This window comes from Schistocerca nitens, chromosome 11 (assembly GCF_023898315.1).
Source record: "Schistocerca nitens isolate TAMUIC-IGC-003100 chromosome 11, iqSchNite1.1, whole genome shotgun sequence".
Lineage (NCBI taxonomy): Eukaryota > Metazoa > Arthropoda > Insecta > Orthoptera > Acrididae > Schistocerca > Schistocerca nitens.
Genome location: NC_064624.1, coordinates 67217793 through 67243596, shown reverse-complemented (window position 1 = coordinate 67243596; position 25804 = coordinate 67217793). Strand labels below are relative to the sequence as shown.

At 39.6% G+C, this 25804-nt stretch overlaps 1 protein-coding gene across 2 annotated transcripts in view; it reads left to right on the top strand.

Annotated features, from left to right (window-relative positions):
- LOC126212924 (zinc finger protein 99-like) overlaps positions 1-25804 on the top strand; it is a 245526-nt gene that overhangs the window by 151719 nt on the left and 68003 nt on the right. Inside the window, exon 8 of one of the 2 annotated variants that reach the window (XM_049940428.1) lies at positions 19881-21893. The exons of the other annotated variant lie outside the window; for it this stretch is intronic. Coding sequence (XP_049796385.1) covers positions 19881-21114 — 1234 coding nt within the window. The 3' untranslated portion in view covers positions 21115-21893. Of the gene's footprint in view, positions 1-19880; positions 21894-25804 lie in introns of those variants that run through there. 2 annotated transcript variants of the gene reach the window in all.

The following is a 25804-nucleotide window of genomic DNA, read 5'->3' as shown; positions in this document are numbered from 1 at the left end:
AGTTGCAATTACTTTTGTCATCCAAGTATGAATCTGCATAGTTTAGGAATTGGTTCAGAATTAACTTTGATAGATTAAACATCTTTCATGTACAAGATCCAAACAACTATCCAAACTTACACTTGTTGGTAGCAGCAAGTTGGAATTCCTTTAGAAAAAGCTGATGATCACAGATTCAGCATCCCAGTAGGCATAGTGATAGCTTATATGTGAGTAGAGTTGAGGCAGGTGAGAGAATGTTGCAAATGCAATAGTGTGACCAGCAGTTGCACTAATTCAGGAGACCTGTTTTTGGTACTATCCCTGTATATTGTTTTAGTGTTCTTTATATTTAATATACAGTGTATACTGTGACTTAAGAAACTCTTTACATCAAAAGAGAAGAAATTGTCTCCATGTTTGAGTACTCAGATAGTTACATATTATCATATTATTTTAGAGCTTGATTAATCATTAACTTGTCTGAAGCCACTGTTTGTCTGTCATGCAATTGACAAAGTGACCTAGTTTAGTTTTGGGAAACTTCACGATTGCTTATATATCCATTTTATTGAATGTATAAATCCTTCTAGGTCTTGTAGGTTGATAATATCAGTTGTCAAATAAATATGATGATTGTTGATCCAAGAGTCAATGTCATCGTCCTGAAAGGCATCAGGTCTGTATGTCACCAGCAAATGTAACACGGAACTATTATGGGTGATTTTCCAAGCTGTGTCTTCCAAGAAATTTTGAGACAGAGCTTTTAAAATATGTTTGTTTTTCATGCTTCTTGTCTTCCACTGATGAAGCTGCAATATTTGATTTATTGCAGATTGTTCAGATTTCCTGACTATTACTGAGGCAATACATAGCTGATAAAATGAGGCTTTTGTCAGGTTTTCATCCCTTTTTTTTTGCTGACAAGTCAGGTGGTACCCTCACTTGTTTAATATGTCAGACATGTTTCACATTCTGATCAGATTCTTTTTCAGTGGACTTAAATTCATTGCCTGCTCTTTCCCACTTCCCAGCTACACTGGTAACCACTTATGGTTTTCAATGAATCAGAGATCTGTCTTCAGCTATTAAATCATTGGGTGTACATGTAAGAAGTCACTAGCATAAATATCATAGCATAGCTGAAGTTCCAGATTCAGGTTTTACAGTTGGCTTTGGACAAGAGATCTGCAGTCAATAATACATATTCTTTTTACAGGAAGATTAGTTCTTGCTTCCATAGTCTTCTAAGATGTTGTAATAGAATGTATAGTGTCTTTGTGAGAATTAATATATTTGATCCACTGCCTGGTTCATAGGGCTAATAGGATGTCTGTAAACAAGGGGTATCATAGTGAGCTTTAGGTGGAATAATAAGAATGAGTATTGAAGCAAAACACTTGATAATAAGTATTACTGGTAGTTAGGAGCATTTGAGGCATCAGTCTGAGCTTGATTGAATTAGATTTGCTGAGGGATTCTGAGCTCTGGTGTGTAGACTATTTGTCCTCTGCTATTTGTGGAAACAATGTGCTTTTAAATTATTTATTTGAGGATACCCTGAGTGGAAGGGATTTAACAGCTAAAGTACCACCACTAGTCAGGTTAGTGTAATGATGAATGCTTCTGACGGGCAGTAAAGGAGTGTAGTAGTAGTAGTAGTAGTAGTAGTAGTAGTTGTTGTTGTTGTTGTTGTTGTTATTATTATTCTATGATACAGTTGTCTATTCTAGTTTATACTTTGCAAGCCTCTTCTTCTTCTTCGAATAACTGCTGCAAGCTACACAGATATTAACATGTTTATTATATTCATCCCTTTGTCTCAGTCTACCATTTTTACCCCCACATTTCCCTCCAATACAAAATGACAATTTCGTGATGCCTGAGAATGTGTCCTATCAACTGATCTCTTGTTTTAGCCATTTGTGCAATAAATTTCATTTCTCCCTAATATGATTCAGTACCTCATCACTAGTTACAGAATCTACCCCTCTAATCTTCATCATTCTTCTATAGCACCACATTTTAAAATCTTCTAATCTCTTCATGCCTGAACTGCTTATTGTCAACAATTAACTCTGATATGAAGCTACACTCCAAACAAATACATTCAGAAAAGATTGCACAACACTTAACTTTTTGTCAACATTAAAAAATTGCTCTTATTTAGAAAATCTATCCATATTGTAGCCAGTCTGCATAACTGATAATTCAGTAATATTTACACCTAGCAGCACCTACTTTCTTTGAAATTGGAATTATTGTATTCTTGTTGAAGTCTGAGGGCATATTGTGTGTTTCATCCATCTTGCTGACCAAGTGGAATAGGTTTCTCGTGAGTTGATCCTCAGTAATTCTGATGGAATATATCTGCTCCAGCCTTGTTTTGATCAGTACTGTATCTCCCATCACATCTTCATCTGCATTCTGTTATCTTTTTATAACATTTTCTTCAAGTTAGTTTTCCACACAAACTACCTCTATATAAACCTTCCATATCTCAGGTTTCCATTATTTGTTTTGTAATGCCTTTCTGTCTGAATTCTTGGTATTTGTACAATTGAGTAATTTTTCTCCAAATAGCTCTGTAATTTTTTTGTAGGCAGTATATCTCTCTCCCCTAGTTATATAAACTTCTACAGCCTTGCATTTGTCCTCCAGCTATTCATGTGCATCCAATTCACACTTTCTGTGAATCTCATTTTTAGACACTCCTAATGCTTTTCCCCTACTTTGTTCGCTGAATTTTTATATTTTCTCTTTTTGTAAGTTAAATTCAGTATCTCCTGTGCCATCCAAGGGTTTCCGTTAGACATATTTGATCATAAGTTGCCTTCACTATTTCATTTCCCTAAGTTACCCATTCTTCTTTCACTGTTTTAGTCAAATGTAGCCCAGTGCTTCCTTTCAGTTATTTCTGGTTTCAACTTACCCCCATCCCATATCTTATCTCTTTGCAATCCCTTGTAGATGTCCTGCAGTTTAAAGTTCTGTACTAGCATTGTATAATCTGAAACCTTCCAATGTCTCCAAAGCTCTTCCACATTGCAGCTTTCTTACATGATTCTTAACTCAAGTGTTAACAATGATTAAATTATGCTCTGCGTGAAATTCTATCAGGTATATTCCTCTTTCACTTCTTTCCCCCAGTCCATATTATCCTACTATTTCCCCTTTACTTCATTTTCCTACTATTGAATCCTACTCTTCTATCATAATTCAGTTTTCCTCTCACTTAACTACCCAGATAATTTATTTTTTCTCATTGTCTTTCAGTCTCTTTATCTTCTACAGAGCTATTTAGCATTTAAACTTGTACTGTTGTAGTGGATGCTGAATTTGTGTCTTATTGTGTTTATGATGCTGCTTTCATTATGGTGATCATAGGAGCTTATCTGCATTGCTGTCATTGTCATTCATTATTAGATCTACTTCTGCATTATCCTATTTGATTCTGCATTTGTAAGCATGTGCTTACTTGACCCACAGTTCTGCTCCTCTTGCCACAGCAGTTCACTAATCCCCACAGTATCTAACTTCAACCTGTATATTTCTCTTTTTAAGATCTCTGACCTACACTATGTGATCAAAAGTATCCGGACACCCACCAGAAAAAGACTTAAAAGTTCGTGGCACCCTCCATCAGTAATGCTGGAATTCAATATGGTGTTGGCCCACTCTTACCCTTGTGACAGCTTCCACTCTCACAGGCATACGTTCAGTCAGGTGCTGGAAGGTTTCTTTGGGAATGGCAGCCCATTCTTCATGGAGTGCTGCACCGAGCAGAGGTATCAAAGTCGGTCAGTGAGGCCTGCCATGAAGTCGGTGTTCCAAAACATCCCAAAGGCATTCTATAGGATTCAGCTGAGGACTATGTGCTGGCCAGTCCATAACAGGGATGTTATTATCATGTAACCACTCTGCCACAGACTGTGCATTATGAACAACTGCTCGATCATATTGAAAGGTGCAATCGCCATCCCTGAATTGCTCTTCAACAGTGGGAAGCAAGAAGGTGCTTAAAACATCAATGTAGGCCTGTGCAGTGATAGTGCCATGCAAAACAAGGGGCACAAGCCCCCTCCATGAAAAAAAACGACCACACCATAACACCACCGCCTCTGAATTTCGCTGTTGGCACTACACATGGTGGCAGATTATGTTCACTGGGCATCCACCATATGCACATCCTCCCATTGGATCACTGCATTGTGTACCGTGATTTGTCACTCCACAAAATGTTTTCCCACTGTTCAATCGTCCAATGTTTACACTCCTTACACCAAGTGAGGTGTCATTTGCCATTTACTGGCGTTATGTGTGGCTTATGAGCAGCCACTTGACCATGAAATCCAAGTTTTCTCACCTCCCACCTAACTGTTATTGTACTTGCAGTGGATCCTGATACAGTTTGTAATTCCTGTGTGATGGTGTGTATATTACACATTACGACCCTTTTCAACTGTCAGCGGTATTTGTCAGTCAACAGATGAGGTCAGCCTGTGTGCTTTTGTGCTGTACATGCCCCTTCACATTTCCACTTCACTATCACATTGGAAACTGTGGACCTAGGGATGTTTAGGAGCGTGGAAATCTCGTGTACAGGCGTTTGACACAGGTGACACCCAATCAGCTGACCACGTTCAAATTCCATGAGTTCCATCTGCTCTCTCATGATATCTGATGACCACTGAGGTCGCTGATATTGAGTACCTGGCAGTAGGTGGCAGCACAATGCACCTCATATGAAAAATGTATGATACTTTTGATCATATAGTGTATCTACCTAATTAAGGGATCTAAGAGATCATGTTGTGACCTCTTACAATGCCAGTCTTTTTTATCTTGTTGACGGTATCCTTATGAGTATTTGCCACCCTGGGATCTGAATGTGGAGCTATTTTACTTCCAGAATACTTTACCCAACAGTATGCCATCATCATTTAAAGACACTCAAGAGCAGCAAGCCTTCAAGAAAAATAATAGCTGTAGTTTCTACTAGCTTTCAGCCGTTTCCAGTACCAACACAGCAGGGTTATGTTGGCTAATGTTATGACAGCAGATTGGTCAACCATCTGTTCGTTGTCCCTGTAACTACAGAAAGTTTGCTGCCTGCCTTAAAAAATTATATTTGCCTGATCTCTCCACAGATACTCCTTCATTGTGTTTGCACCAACATTACAGCTGTCCATATCATTGAGACATTCAACCAACTCCAGTTCACAAGATCCATAGTTTAGGGGAAGGTTTGACAGTTACTCAGCAGAAGTTGTCAGTTTAATGGTAAAGTGTTCTGTCTTGCAAATCACAATCATTTTATCATCAGCCAGTTTATACCCGTTTGTCATTAGTTCCTTTGCATTTTTTTACAGATTTTTCAAGTGGAAAAGTATGTAAGAAGTCTTCATGTTGCATCACAGTCAACAGTCACCTTCATTGTAGCAATTTTTACTATGTGCACCCAATAAACATTTCGTTTTTATTCATGTATTGTTTTGCAAAATTGCGATGTGGCTTCCAAATATTTCTTGACCACTCAGCTTCATTCCCCCATATTTTATGCTCTCAGGGTGAAGTACTAGCAGTCACTTAAACTATGAATAAAAACCTATATTTCACTGGAATATAATGTTGGGTAAAATAATCCAGAGGTAAAGTACTCCCCCACTTGGATCTCTGGGTGAGGACAACTCAGGAATATGTTGTCACCAGGAGAAACAAGAGTGGTGTTCTGCAGGTTGGAGAGTGCAATGTTAGATCCCTTAATCAGGCAGGTAGGTTAGGAAATATAAAAAAAGGGAGAAATGGGTAGTCTGAAGTTCCATATGGTGGGGATTAGTGGACGATGGTGGCATGGAGAACAGGACTTCTGGTCAGGTAAACACGCAGTGATAAATGCCGAATCAAATAGGGGTAATGCAGGAGTAGATCTAATAATGAATTAAAAGATAGAAATGCAGATAAGGTACTATTATCACCATAAGGATTGCAGTGTCAGGGACACAAAGTCAACGCCCACCACAGTAGTGCAAATTTATATTTCAACTGGCTCCACATATGATGAAGAGATAGAAGAAATATATGATGAGATGAAAGACATTAAGATACTTGACGGAGACGAAATTTAATTGTGATGGGGGATTGGAATTCGATAGTAGGAAGATGATGAGAAGAAAAACAGTAGTGAATATAGACTGGGAGAAGCAAATGTAAGAGGAAGATATCTGGTATAATATTGCCTAGAGAGTATTTTAATCATCGCTAACAGTTGGTTTATGAATCATAGAAGAAGGTTGCATGTGTGGAAGAGATCTGGAGACATCGCACAGATTCAGATTGATCATATAATTGTAATACATAGACTTCAGAAACAGATTTAAAACTTTAATATGGTTCTTTAGGCCAGATGTGGACTGCGACTGTAATTTATTGGTTATGAACTGTAGACTAAAACTGAAGAAATAGCAAAAAGCTAGTAAATTAAGAATTTGAAACCTGTATAAGCTGTAAGAACCAGAGTATCATGAGAGTTCTGAGGGAGCTTAGGCAAGGGCTGATTGCATGAGAGGAAAGGAATACAGCAGAAGACAAATGGGTAGCTTTGAGAGATGAAGTAGTGAATGGAACAGAGTATTACATAGATAAAAAGACAAGGCCTACTAGAAATCCTTGTATGTCAGAGGAGACGCTGAATTTAATTATTGAAAGTAATTAATGAAAGGAGAAAATATAAAAAAACGCAGCAAAGAAATCAGTTGAGAGGGAATTGAAATGTCTAAAAAATGAGGTTGACAGAAAGTGAAAAATGGCTGATGAGGTAAGACCAAATAAGAATATAGCCTTCCAAAATGCCTTCACAAAAGAAAGAACAATATTCCAGAATTCGATTCGAGAACAGGTGCCAACATGAGTAACGTTGAAGTAAATATCCTTGGAGTAGTGAAGCAACTGAAATCGCTTAATAAAAGCAAGTCGTCTGGTCCAGACTGTATACCAGTTAGGGTCCTTTCTGAGTATGCTGATGCATTAGCTCCATACTTAACAATCATATACAATCCTCCGCTCGACGAATGATCCGTACCCAAAGACTGGAAAGTTGCACAGGTCACACCAATGTTGAAGAAAGGTAATAGGAGTAATCCACTAAATTACGGGCCCATATCGTTGACGTCGGTATGGAGCAGGATTTTAGAACATAAATTTTGTTCGAACTTCATGAATTACCTCGAAGGAAACGGTCTATTGACACACAGTCAACACGCATTTATGAAACATCGTTCCTGTGAAATACAACTAGCTCTATATTCACATGAAGTGCTGAGTGCTATTGACAAGGGATTTCAGTACGGTTCCGTATTCCATGATTCCTGGAAGGCTTTTGAGGCTGTACCACACAAGCGGCTCGTAGTGAAATTGCGTGCTTGTGGAATATCGTCTCAGTTATGTGACTGGATTTGCGATATCATGTCAGAAAGGTCACAGTTCGTAGCAATTGACGGAAAATCATCGAGTAAAACAGAAGTGATTTAAGGCGTTTCCCAAGGTAGTGTTATAGGCCCTTTGCTGTTCCTTATCTATAAAACGATTTTGGAGACAATGTGAGCAGCCGTCTTCAGCTGTTTGCAGATGACGCTGTAAAACGATTTAGAAAAAATATCAGAATGGTGCGAAAAGTGGTAGTTGACCCTAAGAAACGAAAAGTGTGAGGTCATCCACATGAGTGCTAAAAGGAACTCGCGAACAAATATATCTAAGGCTGGTTGAAACTCACTTATCTCCAAAAATCTGTTTTCAAACTCTTCTTGTAATTCGCAAATGTCTTGAACATAATCTAAAAAATCCACATCTTCTTTAATGCTGTCTAATGTAGGTAAGTGTCCACAATTCTCTTCGTGCAACTGCTTTTCCCACAAAATAAGTTTTTTTTAAAATGCTTGAATCGTCTGCACTAAATCAACAACAGAGTGAGTTTCGCCTTGGAGTGAAATGTTCAAAGTATTTAAATGACCAGTTAGATCACTAAAAAAGCCTAACTCGCCACCCAATTAGGATCACAAGTAACCCTTCTGGACATCCTGTTATTTCCAAAAAGGTATTGATTTCGTCCCTCAAGGCGGAAAACCGATGAAGCACCTTCCCTCTTAGGAGCGGTAGGATGCCCGGATATTCTGCTTCGATATTGGCCAGAAATTCTTTAAATTGGCGATGTGTGAGTCCAAGCGAGCGAAGATAATTAACTGTTCGAACAACTGTGTCCATAACTTCTTTTTTATTGACAGTCTTCTCACGCAGTGCCTCCTGGTGTATCAGACAATGGACTGCCGCGAATAAGGAACAGCCGACTTCAGACATTTTTGACCTGACATAACTCAGGAATCCAGTGCGTATCCCTTGTACCGCAGGGACTCCATTCATTGTTACACTGGTCAGGCGATCTCAATTTAAACGCATTGACTCGAACACGTTTTCCATGGCTAGAAAAATACCCAAACCTTTGGTTGTGTCTTTTAATGGTTTAAGGTCGAGAAATTCTTCGGTGAAATGCAGACTGTCGTCGACACCCTGAATGAATATGACGAGCTGAGATATGTCCGCAGTGTCTGTTGACTCGTCAAGAGGGATAGGAAATGAAACGAAGTTTTCCGCTCGTTCCATTAATTGCTGCTCCATATCTGAGGCCATATCTTCGACTCGGCGAGCAACAGTCTGAGGCGAAAGAGCTATTTTTTCAAAGTTTTCCATGGGTCTTCTGGACAAATACAAGCCGCCGAGTCGACCAGGCATTCCTTGATGAGATTCGCAGCAGCAAAGGGTTTCCCCATGTTCGCAATTCTCAGCGAGCATTTGTAAATTGCTCACAAACTTTGTCCACCTGTTTCCTGCTCCTACCATTGCAAAAAAACCTTACGATTAATTGTGTACAATCCTGTTTTTAAAACATTTTTATCATTTTAACAATTAATTGTTTCATTCATTGAAATCTACATAAAAGATTAACAAAAAAAAAAGATTGGTTTTAGGTGTGTTTTCCCCAGTTCCTCCGAAAAGCGGTCATAGACGCCAGCAAGTACAGCGAAATCTGGTCGCAAAATAATTTTTTATCTATTGGAATATTTGCGTTTTAATTAATTGAAAACATAGACCAAACAACAACATATGTTTTCGCATGCATCGGAACAAATACACTAAAACAAAGAATGACTATTAATGACACTTTGATGTCCAAGAGAGTGTTCGTGACGGCATTTCAGAAAGTGGCAAAAAATAACGCGCGTGAAACTTTTTCTTATGTCTGTGCGACGCGATTTAATGCAACCCAAATATAAAAATTAAGCGAAAAGAAATGTTCCGTGTTGCTGACAATCTGACAGTTGATAACTGGCACGTTGCTAACTGACATATCAGATTATAAAATATAGTTTTACTTATCATCTTCATAAATAATAAATCCATACGATAGGAAACGCGTGCTTCACTGTAGTGCTGCTTGAAATTTTCTTTCAGTTCATCAAGCTTTTGACTGACATTCCTCTTGCTACAGCCCGCATCTCGTGGTCGTGCGGTAGCGTTCTCGCTTCCCACGCCAGGGTTCCCGGGTTCGATTCCCGGCGGGGTCAGGGATTTTCTCTGCCTCGTGATGGCTGGGTGTTGTGTGCTGTCCTTAGGTTAGTTAGGTTTAAGTAGTTCTAAGTTCTAGGGGACTTATGACCACAGCAGTTGAGTCCCATAGTGCTCAGAGCCATTTGAACCAGCCTCTTGCTACAAGTTTTCGAACAGATCTTTGTGACAGGTATGAAAGTGCCGTTCAATTTAGTACTCTTTTTTTAAATACGTAAGGTTCCAATTACATATTAAACATTTGGCATGATTTTCGACAGCAGTACAAAAGAAATTTTTACCCATTTTGGTTTAAATAGTGCGGACGCGCTGCTCTTTTTTTGTCTGGTGCTGTTGATCATCCATCTAGATCCACTGTAGCCTTACGTCGTTGACTAATGGTTTTGTGTTGTATCAATGCTTTTGACAGCTGCTGGCACAGTGGACTGTCTTCCGTACGAAGAGCGCGTGCAGTGGCATGGCGAGGCACAGCGGGTGAACCACATGATCAGCTAAGTGACACGGCTTGGCCGCTGCAACAACATACGAATCCACCTGGGGTGCTCGTCTCTGGCGATCGCGGGCGCTAACACCCCAGGGGCACAGTTTGGAAGAGTGTGGTTTAGAGAGAAGAATTTAAAACTTTGATGTTTGATGATGACATTGTAACTGTTAGAGCCAGCAGAAGGCTTGGGACAACATCTGAACGGAATGGACAGTTCCTTGAAGGGAGGCATAAGATGAACATTAACGAAAGAAAACAAGGATAACGGAATGTAGACGAAATTAATAAGGTGATGCTGAGGGATTTAGACTAGAAAACAAGACACTTAAAGTATTAGATGAATTTTGCTATTTGAGCAGCAAAATAACTAATAACTGACGATGGCCGAAGTAGAGAGGATATAGAATGTAAACTGGCAATAGGAAGCAAAATATTTCTGAAGAAGAGAAATGTGTTAACATCGAATATAGATTTAACTGTTAGGAAGTCCTTTTGAAGGTATTTGTTTGGTGTGTTGCCATGATATGCAACAGTAGAATGTTGAAGATTAGATGAATAGATCACCTAAGTAATGAGTTAGTGCTGAATAGAATTAGGCAGAAAAGGAATTTATGACACAATGGGAGTAAAAGAGAGGATCAGTTGGTAGCACACATTATGAGACAGCAAGGTATCATCAATTTAATATTGGAGGCAAGTGTCTGGGTTAAAAATAGTAGAGGGAGACCAAGAGATGAATACAGTCAACACATTTAAATGAATGTAGGTGGTAGTAGTTAGTCGAAGATGAAGAAGTTTGCACAAGATAGAGTAGCATGGAGAACTGCATCAAAGCAATATTAGGACTGTAGATGACAGTATCAGAATAAAGTTAAAGTGTAGTTCCATAACGAAATATATTGTAAAACCCAACAAGTACTTAAAATTGGACTAGCTTTAGTTGTGTTTCTTAATCTATTTTCTGAACCTTGTACACAGTGAGTCAAAAAGGACTTTACGACTTTGGAATGATATAGAAATGTGCTGAGATAAATTACAGAATTAGTAGGTATGTCATTTTGTAGCAAACAACTTCAGGTTTCACATAAAAGTGTCAAGTGTCATTTTGATTCGATGTGACTACCATTTGTGATGCAGCAAACATCCCACCAACAATCAATTTCTTTCCACATTCATTGCAGTAAGTTGCGAGTAACTTATCAGAGGCAGCGTAGATTCGATTTTTCAGGTTGGCTAATTTGCTTTGTAGGAGGGGAACATACACAAGGTCCTTAATGAAACCCCAGAGAAAGATATCCAGTGGTCTCAAGTCTGGAAAGCGAAGTGGCTGTGGGATTGGCCCTTCACAGCCAATCCAACGACCTGTGAATCGATTATCGAGAAAACCTCGAACTTCTTTGAGGTGATGCACCATACACTTTCTGTTCGGTAAGGGCACAAAACACATTAACTATAGGGGTATCAGGGATGTGCTCTGGGGTTGCATGTGGAGTTTCATTGCCCCATATTCTGCAGTTGTACGTTTGCACAATACCACTGGTCTGAAATGTTGACCAAGCGCTAAAGATTATTGTATTCAGGCATTTCTTATCGTCCTCTGTCCATTGCATTTTCAACACAGAATTCCTGACGAGCAACCTTATCTATATCACTAATGTGCTGTGCCATTGTGAATCTGTATGGTTTCAAGTGTGTGTAGGCAGTACTCGCCAAACAGTCTTTTGTGGAATGACAGTCTCACAAGATGCATGTCGCATTCATTTTTGTGGACTGGAAGCAAAGCTCTCCCTAAACTGTTCGACATAATCATCAACATTATTTATCATACCACAATAAACAACCTGTTTCAACATAGTTTTGTGGCAAGAGTAAATTTTAGGCCTACTTGGAGGCTCTTTGGCGTATTTGGTGTGAAATTTACGCCGGCAAGTTGTTGCAGAGTTACTTACATGAAACCAAAACCCACAGTGAGCACACTCCACACCAGCGAAAGTAGTCGACACAACTATGCACTACGCTGACGCACCTGGGGGCGCAGTAGGGTACTGATGGACTATGTGAATCAGACTCGAGGTTGTTTGCTACTAAGTGGCACATCTACAGACTCTGTGTTATCTCGGTTAATTTCTATATCGTTCCAATATTGGGAAGTCATACTTGACTCACCTTGCGTAAATAACATATGTACTCAGTTAAGAACTTGCATAATGCTGCAGGTGAAAACTAGTCCACAAGATGTCTTATAATTGGAACAAATGGTAGTAGCTTCGTCATAAGTTGCATTGAGAAGTATCTGTTCTGTTTCTTGCCGGTGACTAGTTTTGGACAAGTGTGTCCATTTTCAAATCATCTGTAACTTTAACAACTACAGGTAATAGCCTATGTACAAAAATGCCCCTTGCAGTGATGATCAAAGTGGCACTATGGCTGGCTCAACGACAGTAAATGTGTGGTGTATTTACTGTTGTGCGAGACCCGACCAGAAAGTAAGTTTCCCTTTTCTTTTAAACCAAGGACAACATAGTTACATGGAAAAATCTATTGGCAACAGGTACAGAAATATTAGCTATTTTTCGATTTAGTCACCAAAAGAATTGAGACAGTTTTCACGTAGTGGGACCAACTTTGTATTCTTGTGTTGTAGAAATTTGCCGCCTGTGAATGGAACCAGCATGTGACAGTCATTTTCAGCTCTTCATCATTGTCAAAATGCTGGCCAGAAGACAGGAATTTCTTGAGGTGCAAGAAAAGATGGAAATCGCAGGGAGCAAGACCAGGAATGTATGCTAGATGATCAAACAGCTCCCAACCAAACTTCTGCAAAACAGTTGCTGTGCATCAAGCCATATGGGAACGAGTATTGTCATGGATCAGCAAAACACCTGCAGTAAGCATTCCATGCGTCTTGTTCTGAATGGCATGTCACAATTTCCACATTGTCTCACAGCAATAGTCAGCATTCCCTGTTTCACCTCTGGGCAGGAAGTCAATGAGCAGAATGACCTTCCTGGTCCGTAACACAGTGCACATCTCTTTCTGCACAGATACATCTTGACCAGAGATCCATTGTCTTGCCAATGCATTGACTGCTGCTTGGTTTTGGGGTCAAGTGAGAAATCCATGACTCATCGCCCATGACGATCCTGTCGAGAAACTCGTCACCACCATCATAATACCACTGCAGAAATGTCAGTGCTGCTCCAGAACATTTCGTTTTGTGCTCGAATGTCATTTCTTTGGCACCTGTCTGGGTCACAATTTCTTGAACAGCAGGTGCTTACTGACAATTTTATCTAACAAGGATCGCAATGTCAGCGAAAATGGTTGCTGAGCTCCATAATAGTGAAGCGACGATTCTGCAGGATGCCCTGCTGAATTAGCTCAACCAGGTAATAATTGATGAGGGACATTACCCCACTCTGCTTTTCCTCTTGGACACTTTGACGATCTTTGGGATAAAGCCAACACCATCAAGGCTCCATATGTTTGCTCATGACGTTCTGCCCATAGACCTGACGATGAATTTCGATCGGTGCTATGTTTTGTGCATTAAGGAATCTTGTCACTGACTGAACCTCACAGGCGGTGGGAGAACGAATAAAAGACGCAATTTCTGGGCACTGCTGGCGCTGCACTGGCACCAGGTGGGACATGTACAGACAGCATTTGCTTGTCACGTCATAGATCTGTTGCTCATGAGCATTTGCGAGGCTAATACATCTATTCTAAAGGAAACAATATCGGGAAACTTACTTTCTGGATGCGTCTCGTACATAGGCTATCACAGGTATTTATTACATTTATGGATGGTTTGAAAATGGGCTGAGGTGTCCGAAACAAATAACCATCAAGATATAAGGAAGATACTTTTCAATGCAACTTATGATGGAGCTATAAGCATTTATTTTAAATCTACTCAGATATGTGAATTTCGCATTTTACCTTTTTCTGTTTACACCAGATGATTTATTGTCACTGTATGGTTCATGTTCTATCTCTTAAAACGGCCAGTGCCAATATCTTTACTGCTTAAATCACTCTCTCACAATAGCATAGACTAGTTTCACTATGGAACTGAAAAAAAGAGAATTTGTACAACTGTAAGGAAGTGCTGCACCCTGAAAGTAAAAAAGAACTTAAAGCCTATTTAACTTCACCTCTGAAAAGAGGGTGTCATTTTGAATGCAGACTATGTAACTTCACCTCTGGAAAGAGGGTGTCATTTTGAATACAGACATCCAATTACACTGAATGTGTCAATGTTGGCTGTGCACCACTCCAACTCTACATGTGTCATATGTTAACTGATAATTAATTATTAACCATTTATTTTCTAGTGTTGTTGTATCAAATGTCTGTGGTTGACTAGATGTTGTGTACATGAGGGTTGTGAAAAGATATGCAGTTGTTAATATACTTCTCAGTTTCAGCCACTGACCTGATGACATGCAGTTTCTAGCCACTGGAGTTAATTTGTGTTGTACAGTTGTATTGCACTGTCAGGCAATCAGATGACAATACATACATCTGGTACAGAACAAAGAAACTCCACCCACACTCAGCGCAAATTATCTCCACTTGGGGCCATGTCTCTGTGTCTTAGGCATTGATGCAGAACTTTCAAAATTATCCCTTAACAGACCACCACAATTGTCAGTGGTTGGTAGCTGAGAGGGGCAGAAAGACCATCTTTTGCTTTTCTCTTAATGATCTACGTACACAGGATTGCCACAAGTTCTAGAAATCAGGGAATTTCAAATGTGTCAGGGAAGTATGAGGAAAATTTGAAAATATACTGTGAAAATCTAATTTTTGTGTCAGTAGACGAAATCTTTTGTTTACTGAGATGTCATGCATCATCACAGGCTGGGTGCAGCTGAGTATGTGCGCTGCTTCCCTACTCCCTCATTCTTTGTGCTTATTCTCTTTAGACCACTCCCCTCAGCTTGCAGTCAGTGCTGCCACCACTTCGTGCCACTAGCTTAGCAGCTGTTGAAGAGAGGCAGGGGGATGTGAGAAGTCGTTTGTTTGGATATGATTCTCAGAGACTGTTGATGCAACAGTCATGGACAGAGGTCATGTGTGCATGAGTTGTGTCTGAGTGATTGTGTGAATGTGTGTGTGCTCTTACTTGCCGACAAAGGCTATGGCCATAAATTTAGTTGTGAGAGTGTGATCATCTTTTCTATGTGCCTGTTTAAGCCTCTGCAATCATCTTCACAGTGAGTTGCTACCTATTTTCATTAATATTGATTCTCAGAGACTGTTGATGCAAGTCATGGACAGAGGTCATGTGTGCATGAGTTGTGTCTGAGTGATTGTGTGAATGTGTGTGTGCTCCTACTTGCCAACTAAGGCTATGGCCATAAATTTAGTTGTGAGAGTGTGATCATCTTTTCTATGTGCCTGTTTAAGGCTCTGCAATCATCTTCACAGTGAATTGCTACCTATTCTCATTAATATTGATTCTCAGAGTATTTGAACAAGTTATCTGTTGCTGAATACCACAGTCTCATTTCATCAACGTGGTGTCTGTGAAATGTGAATATCTGGGCACTTGTGTGGAGTTCCATGATGGGCCAAAACGTTAGCCATTTCTGTGGGTATGTCTAATGGATTGGCCCTGCCAATCTGAAGCCCGTCATTTCTGCATCTCTCATCTACCAACCACTGTCTGTCAAATACGGTCTCACTGATCTGCCCGCAGGCTAGATCTGTTTGTGTGTGGCATAATGCTGCGGATTTTTGTGGTTTATCCTTGGACCCAGGACTCCAGTGTTCCTCAGCAGGAAATCATGGATTTCAGGAATTGTGACTGTCTCACCACATGTACATTGTACTATTCTAGTACGTTTTGGCACTTCAAAAGCAGTTTATATATTAGAAAGTGTGGACGATAGGAAGAAAAAAATTTGTTTGTCGCTGGCAGTTTGTATGCTATGTACTTGTGTGTTTCTTGAAAGAAAAACCACACAATACCTGTAAAATAATAGACAGAACACAATGGGTAATAACTGACAATAATGAACATAGTAGAACCGACATTTTATTGACAGTCACCTATAGTGGCGTTTTACACAACTCATCCTGGCCTTATACACTTCTTTCAAGGGGATTACTTTTTTCTGAGGTTATTTTTGAAATCAGTGAAGGCATTTCAAATCTGTATTACAGTTCCAACGAAATGCATATGTCTGTCACCAAATGTGTTTCGTTTTATTGAAATAAAATAACATCAGTGGTCTTAATCGTACATGTATACCATTTGGCGTTACATCTCCATCTAAAAACAGTCCTTTACAAAAGATGTCCTTGTTAGTCCTTAAGATTGTTGCTCACACATTTAAAAATATAGAAATCCTTACATTTTTGTCAACTTATGTCTTTACTTACCCTTGAGATCTCAAAATTTGCCAGGGAAAAATACTAAAACTTGTCTGGACGTCAGGGATATATAAGGGAATTTCACTTGGGGAAACTTGTGGCAACCCTGATATGAGAGAGCTGTATTATAGCTGCTCTCACAAGATTTGTTTAGTCCTTGCTGTGGCAAGCATTCGAACTCCCTGTGCTGTTGCATGTTGTTGTTCTTGGATTGTTGGGTTGTGACCAATTGAGTGATATATACATGCAGTTCTTTTTAAGAGTGAATTCTGTAAAAATACTGGTAAATGTCATATTCATCCCTGGGTTGCGGAATTTTATTCAAATCTGTGTCATTGAGAGTAGTGATCTCAGCTCCCACAAGGAAGAATGATGAAACACTGCTACAGTCTAACGAAACACAGTTTTAAATTTCCTTGCACTTGAATCTGTATAGATAAAGGGCTGTGGGAAAACGGACAGAACCATTTAAAGGAATTAAGTGATTCAGTCTATGTCACTCTTTAATATTTGGCAGAAATCAACAAAACCTATAACCAACACTCTCATTTGTCCATATACACTGATACACCAAAGAAACTGGTATACACATGCTTATTCAAATACAGAGATATGTAAACAGTCAGAATATGACACTACAGTCAGCAATGCCTGTATAAGACAACAAGGGTCTAGTGGAGTTGATAGATTGCTGACTGCTGCTACAGTGGCAGGGTATAAAGATTTAACTGAGTTTGAAAGTGGTGTTATAGTCAGTGCATGAGCAATGGGGCACAGCATATCTGAGGTGGCAATGAAGTGGGGATTTTCCCATGTTACCATTTCAGAAATGTACTGTGGATATCAGGAATCCAGTAATACATCAAATCTTTGACATCACTGCAGCCATTGAAATATCCTGCAAGAACGGGACCAACATCGACTGAAGAGAATCATTCAGCATGACAGAAGTGCAACCCTTCTTCAAACTGTTGCAGATTTCAATGCTGGGCCACCAACAAGTGTCAGCATGTAAATCAATCAACGTAACGTCAATATGGGCTTTCGTAACCAAAGGCCCAATGGTGTACCCTCGATGATTACATGATACAAAAGTTTTTCGCCTCGCCTCGCCTGGGCCTGTCAATACTGACATTGGACTGTTGATGACTGGATGTTGCCTAGTGAGACGAATCTCGTTTCAAATTGTATCAAGCGAATGGACATTTACAGATATGGAGACAGCCTCATGAACCAATGGACCCTGCGTGTCAGCAGGGGAATGTTCAAGCTGGTGGAGGTTCTGTAATAGTGTGGGGTGTGTGCAGTTGGAGTGATATGGATCCCCTGATATGTCTAGCTGCGACTATTACAGGTGACACATACGGAAGCATTATGTCTGATCACCTGAATCCGTTCATGTCCATTGTGCATTGGGGCAGATGTGGGCAATTGCAACAGGACAATGCAACACACCAAACATCCAGAATATCTACAGAGTGGATCCTAGAACACTCTTCTGAGTTTAAACACTTCCACTGGCCACCAAACTCCCCAGACATGAACATTACTGAGCATACCTGGGATGCCTTGCAATGTGTTGTACAGAAGAGATCTCCATCGCCTCATACTCGTGTGGTTTTGTAGACAGTCATGCAGAATTCATGATGTTAGTTCCCTCCAGCGCTACTTCGGATGTTAGTCAAGTCCATGCCACATCGTATTGCACCACTTCTGCTAGCTTGAGGGAGCGTTTACATGATATTAGGCAGGTGTACCAGTTTCTTTGGCCCTTCAGTGTAACTGATAATCCTTGTTTACACATATCTGTACTGCACATTTACTGGCTCGAATATCTTTAGTTATTCACTCCATGTTTTCAGTGTTTCCTCTTTGCAGCCAGTAAATGGGTCCTCCTTAGAATCTGCAGATCTATGAGGCATATTCATAGAATTAGCAGTAGAGACTCCATTGGCGTTTTTCTGTATGCACCTCTGAGTCAGAGGGGTATTCCCCTCTGTATTCTTCCTAAGATTGTTACTGGCTCTCTTTGTCTGAGTTCATGTGCCCAGACACTGGCTCCAAGTGAGACTAAAGTCGTCAGGATATCAACATGTTACTGTCTCACTGTGTCAGATTGTGTTATTTACTAAACTGTGGCAATACTGGCAACCTTGCACATTATTCCTGGTTTTTTATTACATGTGGTTTAGTGTAATAGTCATCGTGTATGTGTTATACAGTTTTCCTTTCAGGTGTATGCAAGTTTTCGATTGACTCCCACATGCAGCTTGTCGCAAAAGCACTGGCACTGCACCATATTGTTTCCTATCTGTGCTCTGGAAACTGCTCTGACAAAAACCAGCCCATTGTCTGTGTATACCATAATGCTTGTTAGCTGTTCACAAGTTTCCAGTATTTAGGAAGGGATTTTATAAATATGTCCCAAAAAATAGGGCACACATGAATCTGTGTGAGTACTGCTTGGTTATGCTTCATTTCCACTTTCCTCGAATTTGGACTTGCTTCTTAAATTCTGCTACAGTTCATTCAAAGCTTTGATTATGGGTTCCTCCAGTCTTTCTTGTTTTGAGCTGATCTGTGCTGTCCAACTTCCGAGGCATTATCTCCAGATACCTTGAAATCATGTAAGTGCACCTGGGAAGGCTTGAAGGCTATTCCCCTCATCTATTCCCTTGCAATGTCATTGTTTTGTACTGATATATTGAATTGCATTCAGCAGCACATGGTTAAACATCCCAATTTTAATGTCTCAAATAATTTTTACAAAATTACCACAACTCACTATTTCTCAGTTACCATGAGCAACAAAACTAAGATGTGACCAAAGTATCAATGGAGCAACATACCATCATTTAATGACACAAACCATACATGTTAGGCTGTAGCACAGTAATTGAGTGCAGTGGAATATTTATGAGTAACACTCAAAGAACATCATAAGACTAGTACTGAATAGTAGAACAATTATACTTTGAATTAGTACATACTCTACCCATGGGCATATTGCTGCTAATTTGAACATAAAACACTAAATACATGACTGTATAGCATGGACTCGCTGCCACTAATTCCTACACAACATAGAAACGCAATTCATGTACAGAATGTTATAACACATACTACAGTTAGCTTGACTACATGCCTTACTTTCATTGAGATTTTCATAAAGCAGCTTTTGTATATCGAGCCAAAATGCAATGCAGTTCTAAACAGCACAGGCTTTGAAATAACTGTGGAGGATCTGGCTACAAACGAAATATACTGAGCCTATAAACAATAAGAGAATGTGAATATTTGTATACATATTTTTGAAAGATTTTCCCATTGTAATTAAGAATTTGTTGGGTGATGGAATTATATTTCTCTGAGTCTAGCAAATTTTATATTTACTACCCTTCTCATCATGTTTCAGGATGATTAAAACGACTAGTGAGACTGGTAGCATTGCATTTGAAGAAATACATCTGCAGGGAGTGACTGGTGATAAGCTGGACTTTGCTGCAGAGAAATCATCAAATTTGCAGAACAGTGCATTATCCAATAGAAGTAGTAACTGCTTAAAGGAAAAAGAAATTCAAGACTTCACATGCAGTTCATGCAGCGAAACTTTTTCATCAAAATACAATCTCATAATGCATGTGTTCATTCACATTGATGGTGTTCAGCCACCTGCACATATCTGTATGAGGTGTGGTGATGTATTTCTCACCCATGAGAGCCTTAGCGAGCATTCAATGGTGCAGAGAGAAATTAGTCAAGGAGAATATAATCAGTGTACTATACTTTCTAATGAATGTGCTAGTTTCCACGCCTGCAAAGTAATGTGTTCTGGCAAGAGGGCTCTCGAGTGTGATAATTCTAACACATCCTTTATTATTGTTGATAGTCTCAGACCAGACAGATCTGTTGTTTGTGGGGAATCATTTAGTCATTCTGGTGGTCTGAAGAGTTACTCAAAAGTATGTGCTAGCGAAAGGCGACACAAGTGTGAGGTATGTGGGAAAGCCTTCTCTCAGGCTGGCGATCTAAGACGACATGCATTTCTACATACTGGTGAGAGACCCCACGAATGTGCCGTATGCGGAAAATCGTTCACTATGGCGTATCATCTCAAGCTGCACTCATTTCTGCATACTGGCGAGAGACCACATAGATGTGACGTGTGTGGGAAATCGTATACAGACTCAAGTCGTCTTAGGAGGCACGTATTAACACATACTGGCGAAAAACCACACAAATGTCTAGTCTGCGGAAAATCATTCACAGAGTCTGGTACACTCAAGAAACACAACTTAATACACACTGGAGAAAGACCACACAAATGCGACGTATGTGGTGAATCCTTCAGTCGGTCTGGTATTCTTAAAACTCACTCTATAATACATACTGGCGAGAGGACACACAAATGTTCCACGTGTGGGAAATCTTTTACTCTGTCACGGCATCTCAAGAGACACACATTAACACATACTGGCGAGAGACCGCATAAATGTAACGTTTGTGGGAAATGCTTTGCGGATTCTGGTAGTCTGAAGTCACATACATTAATACATAGTGGCCGTATATTACACAAATGTGACGTTTGCGGGAAAGCGTTTACTCGCTCAAATAATCTTAAGATGCATTCACTAATACATACTGGTTAGAGACCCTACAAATGTGTTGTCTGTGAGAAATCTTTTACACAGCCTGGTAACCTCAAGGTACATTCATTTATACACTCTGGTGAGAGGCCCTACAAATGTGATGTGTGCGGGAAATCATATACTCAGTCTAGTGCTCTCAAGACTCATGCTGCTACACATATTAGTCAACCTACACGAATCCAGTCATAGAGATGATAATCGATTAGCTCAACAGAAACACTTTCATTCATTCAAGAGAAAAATCTCATAATTTATATTATTGGCCACCATGAACTATCTTACTATATGTTCAGTAATGTGTGCTGGACTCAAAAGACAGAAATATGGTTAGTAGCTATAGTGATAGATTTCTCACAGATGTTACTAGGCTTCTATATGAGTATATATCTGAGAAAATTAAACAGTTTAATTATGAGAGTAAATCCTTTGGTGAGACTAGTAAATCGTTTGGCAATGTATCTCTGATTTGTGTTGGTGGATCATACAACTGGTTGTTACAAAATACATTTTACTGTCTGCAAGTCTTGGATCACAGTGTATGGAAGAAGTTGTAATAGATGTGCAAGTATAATCTCATGTGTGGAAATATATACCACTAATTGAAAAAGAAAATTTGTAACTAGAGTTATCAAAATGTGTCATGTGTTAAATCTGACGGAAAGTAGCCCCATACAAGAAAGCATTTATGCAACAAATAATTTTTACGTATGTTAATTTCTCTATTGCAAAATTCTTAATATCCCCTGTGAATTACATTTGAGTAAAGAACACCTTGTATATTTCTAGTGTGCCATATTTTGCTTCCAAGTAGAACAGTTTCACTTCTATTGGCAACTATCATATGTTATAATTTGAGGTATTTTTCTAAAAATCTCATATTGGCATTCATTATGAACCACATCAAAAGCTTTTCAACATCATTGTTTGGATGTAATGAAATTTATTTGGTAGCTTCACGAAAATAATTTGAGATACTGAGTGCTTAATCGATGGCTGAGTGCACATTACCCACATGTTAGAAGTATATTATGTAATACATATGCATTTGCATATATTGTATCACTATCTATTTTTAGTATAACAACAATGAAGAAGTCACCATCGAGTATTGTAGTAGTAGCTGCTGGTCAGTAAAAACGATGTGGTGACACATGGGTCAGACTAACATTAACACAGAAGGATTGCAAGACAGGCTAACCATATTCAGCAGAAAACTTCACTGCGCAGCAGTAAGAACTGTAGCGGATCGACCAATGTCATCACACCAGGGCAAGACTCTTGTTGCCTGCTGTATGACTGTGTGTGGTGTTTTAGTGCAGCAAATGTGCTGCGGAGAGATATTAATAGGGCTTTGACATGGAATGCTTCAGAGTCCAGCAACACCACCATGATGCTAGACGATGAGACAACTGGTCACTGATAGCTACAGCCAGTGATTTGAGACTGTATCAGGCCTGCACTGCGTCTCCTTGCATGTCTTGATGCCACAGTCCTGCTGACCTGCTGTCTGACGTGTGCCAGAGTGCAGTGGGTTGCATCCAGTGCACGATAATCTTCCCTTAATCCTGTGGTGGATGTAAACCTCACCTGAGTTCAGGTGTTCACAACTGCATAATTCAGCTGCAGCAAAACATGGAGTGTGCCACAGATACCAAGACCACAGCCCATTGTAGGCTGTCCATCACTCAGCTTGACACCAGCATCTCAGGGTACAAAGAGCCACATGCAAGCCTTCACCAGACTGGGGCATGTCTGTGTACAGAGTGCTGCAAATTGCACTTCAGAACTGCAAATATGGACTACCACCATCTGTATAATGGAATGATGACAATGAAAATTTGTGCCAGACCACGACTTGAAACTGAATTTATCATAAGCAGTTACCATTCGGCTATTAGAGCACAATTCATATCCAGACATGAACTACCACATTTCATCAACCATGCATCTAAATCCTGTGCTTGAACTGCCATTATGTATATTCTCATAAATAGGATATATTTTACTTGAAAGTCTGCCTATAAATACAATATTGTAGTGCTTGTGATATTCTGAATTATGAAGGGAAGTTCCTTTGGACATGCATGCACTCTACAGAGCAGTGCCAGGACAGCTGTCATCACCATCAGTGAATAGTGGAGGGTGTACCATCCACTGCAGCATGACATTCAAACGACAGCCTGTGATATCTTCATCATATTGAGTGAGACTGTTCGTTGTGTTCTGGTGATAATCAAGGGGCAAGAGTTAAGGGTCATGATAACTGTAGAGTTTCTTTTGCGAGGCTGGAAAAACTGGTAGATATCCCTTAGCTTAAGAGTTATTTATAGATCAATGCTTAGAGATGGTGTGTTTCATGCAGTGCAATTTACTTGGGTATTTAGCCCTTTATACTGGATCTGTGGCAGCTGTTTGTTTCAGGTGTCGCCAATCTGGACATACAGCTAGGCAGTGTAGGGAGTCCAGGTGGCTCATAATTATAGATGGGAAGATGAGTTTGTAATACTGCCAGCAGCTCCGCAGCGTCATTCTATTGCCTTGCAAGCATAGGTAGTCATCAGATGATGAACTTCACTGGAGCAAGTAGCATGAGTCCATTGCCACTCTGCAACCATTATTTGCACTTGTTTGAAAGGTACCAGTGAGTGCCTTATGTACAACTGGTGCTGTTGTTTCGTCATTTCTGTAAATAGTTTACTTCACAGTTCATTTCGTTTCGTTGTTTTTAGTGTGTGTTTGCTTCTGTTTCGTTTTAAGCAACATCAAGTTCAGGGAGTAGCGACAGCCCAACATGCAAATGGAAACAGAGGAAGAGTTCTGTACAACCGGGCTTGTGGATTTCTGTGTTCAGTGAGGAATACTTAAGAAAAGGACAGGAAAAAGGTGAGTCCCTATTTCCTGTTGGTCAGGTTGTTAAGAGGACTACAACAGCATTGAAAATAAACAAGAACACTGTTGTAATGATAGAGAACTGTACAGTATAGATTGTGATGAGAGTGGCATAAGGGCACACACCACAAAAGAAGCACCCAAGAAAGAAACAAATGGAAGCTTTGGACAATATTGAGAAAGGTGATTTCGTCAATTATAAGAGAACAGAATATCCCACTCTATCTAAATTAATCATGTCACTTCAGAAAAACTATCTTTGTAAAGCAAGCAAATTTTCAATGTCTACAGTGCTGAAAAATACAGGATTCAATCATTCTGTCTCTTATGGACACAAAATATTAATGGAAAGGACATAGATTGTTGCTTGGTAGTGCATATTTCTGCAGGGGATAATGGGTGTGTTATACGAAAATATAGTGGGATAGATGAAACTTGGATTAATGCCAGCCACTCATTACATGGAGGCTGGTGTGATGGATTGCCTGAAGGCCTATGTGAGTTACTGTTCAAAAACGATGGGAAATTATTATTTTACATGCAAGTACATTGGAAAATTTTGTGCTAGACTACCTATTAATGTTTCGTTCAAAAAAAGACATATGATTACAATGACGATATTAACGGTGTAATTTTTCAAAACTAATCGAAGAAATTGCTTATAACAAATCTTAGAAGTCCACATTGATTGTTATGGGTAATGCCCATATCATTCCATGGCTTATGGTAAGACACCAACTTTGACAGCAAAAAACACTATTATACAGTGCCTGATACGTCGAATATTGGATTTCAGAGGGGATTAAAGGAAGGATGAAGTGCTCGAAATTGTGACACAAAGGAAACCACAATTTCCAACATACATAACTGATGAGATTGTTAAATGGGATGGCGTATGAAGTTCTTCAGCTTCCTCTTCAGTATTCTCATTCAATACCTTTCACGGGATATGGGTGCAAATGAGAAATTATGTTGTCGCCAACAATAAAAAATTCAACATCTTTGAGTTGGAAAATCTCCTTGTAGCAACTGTCAGTCAAGTGACAAGGGAAAGATCGACGAAAATTGTGAACATCACTGTCATCAGAGTGGAACCCAAAACTGAAAGTGTGGAACAATGAACCGAAAATATACTTACACATCTTGAAGAGAGCAGTGATGGTTCAGGCAGTGCTGAAGAAGACTAAATCAGATTCTGACAGTCATATGAATGATATTTTCCCCTTAGAGTAAGTACAACACTCTCAAGAATGTAGTGAGGGGGCATGGCATCTATCTGTCATCATATTGTGAGTTCTTTCTTCGGATTATAACAGTTAATATCCAGCTTTTGTCAGCTTTCATGACCACAGCCACTACTACTCATTCAAATAGCTCCTCAGTTGGCCTCACAAGGGCTGAGTGCACCCCACTTGCCAACGATACTTGTTGGACTTGGAGTGCTAACCAAGTCTGACATGACAGTGCTCAACTTCGTTGATCTGACAGGAATGGGTGTTACCACTGTGGCAAGGCTCTTTGTTAACTGTTAACATAATGAAAAATTGTTCTGTCACTCACAGTAGAACTAATTAATAAGGCTAATATTTAACAATGGAAACAAAAGATGGGAATGTTCGATGATTTGTGAAACTAGTTTTCATTTGTATTGTGAAGCTACTACAAGCAACTTTGATAGTTTAGTATACTGGATACTAATTAGCTCTCTACAATTTTTCGAGCTCATATGTGGCAGATAGCAACTGTAAATAAATCATTATGTATAAATATGACCAACACATTGTCAACGCTTTTGTTCAGC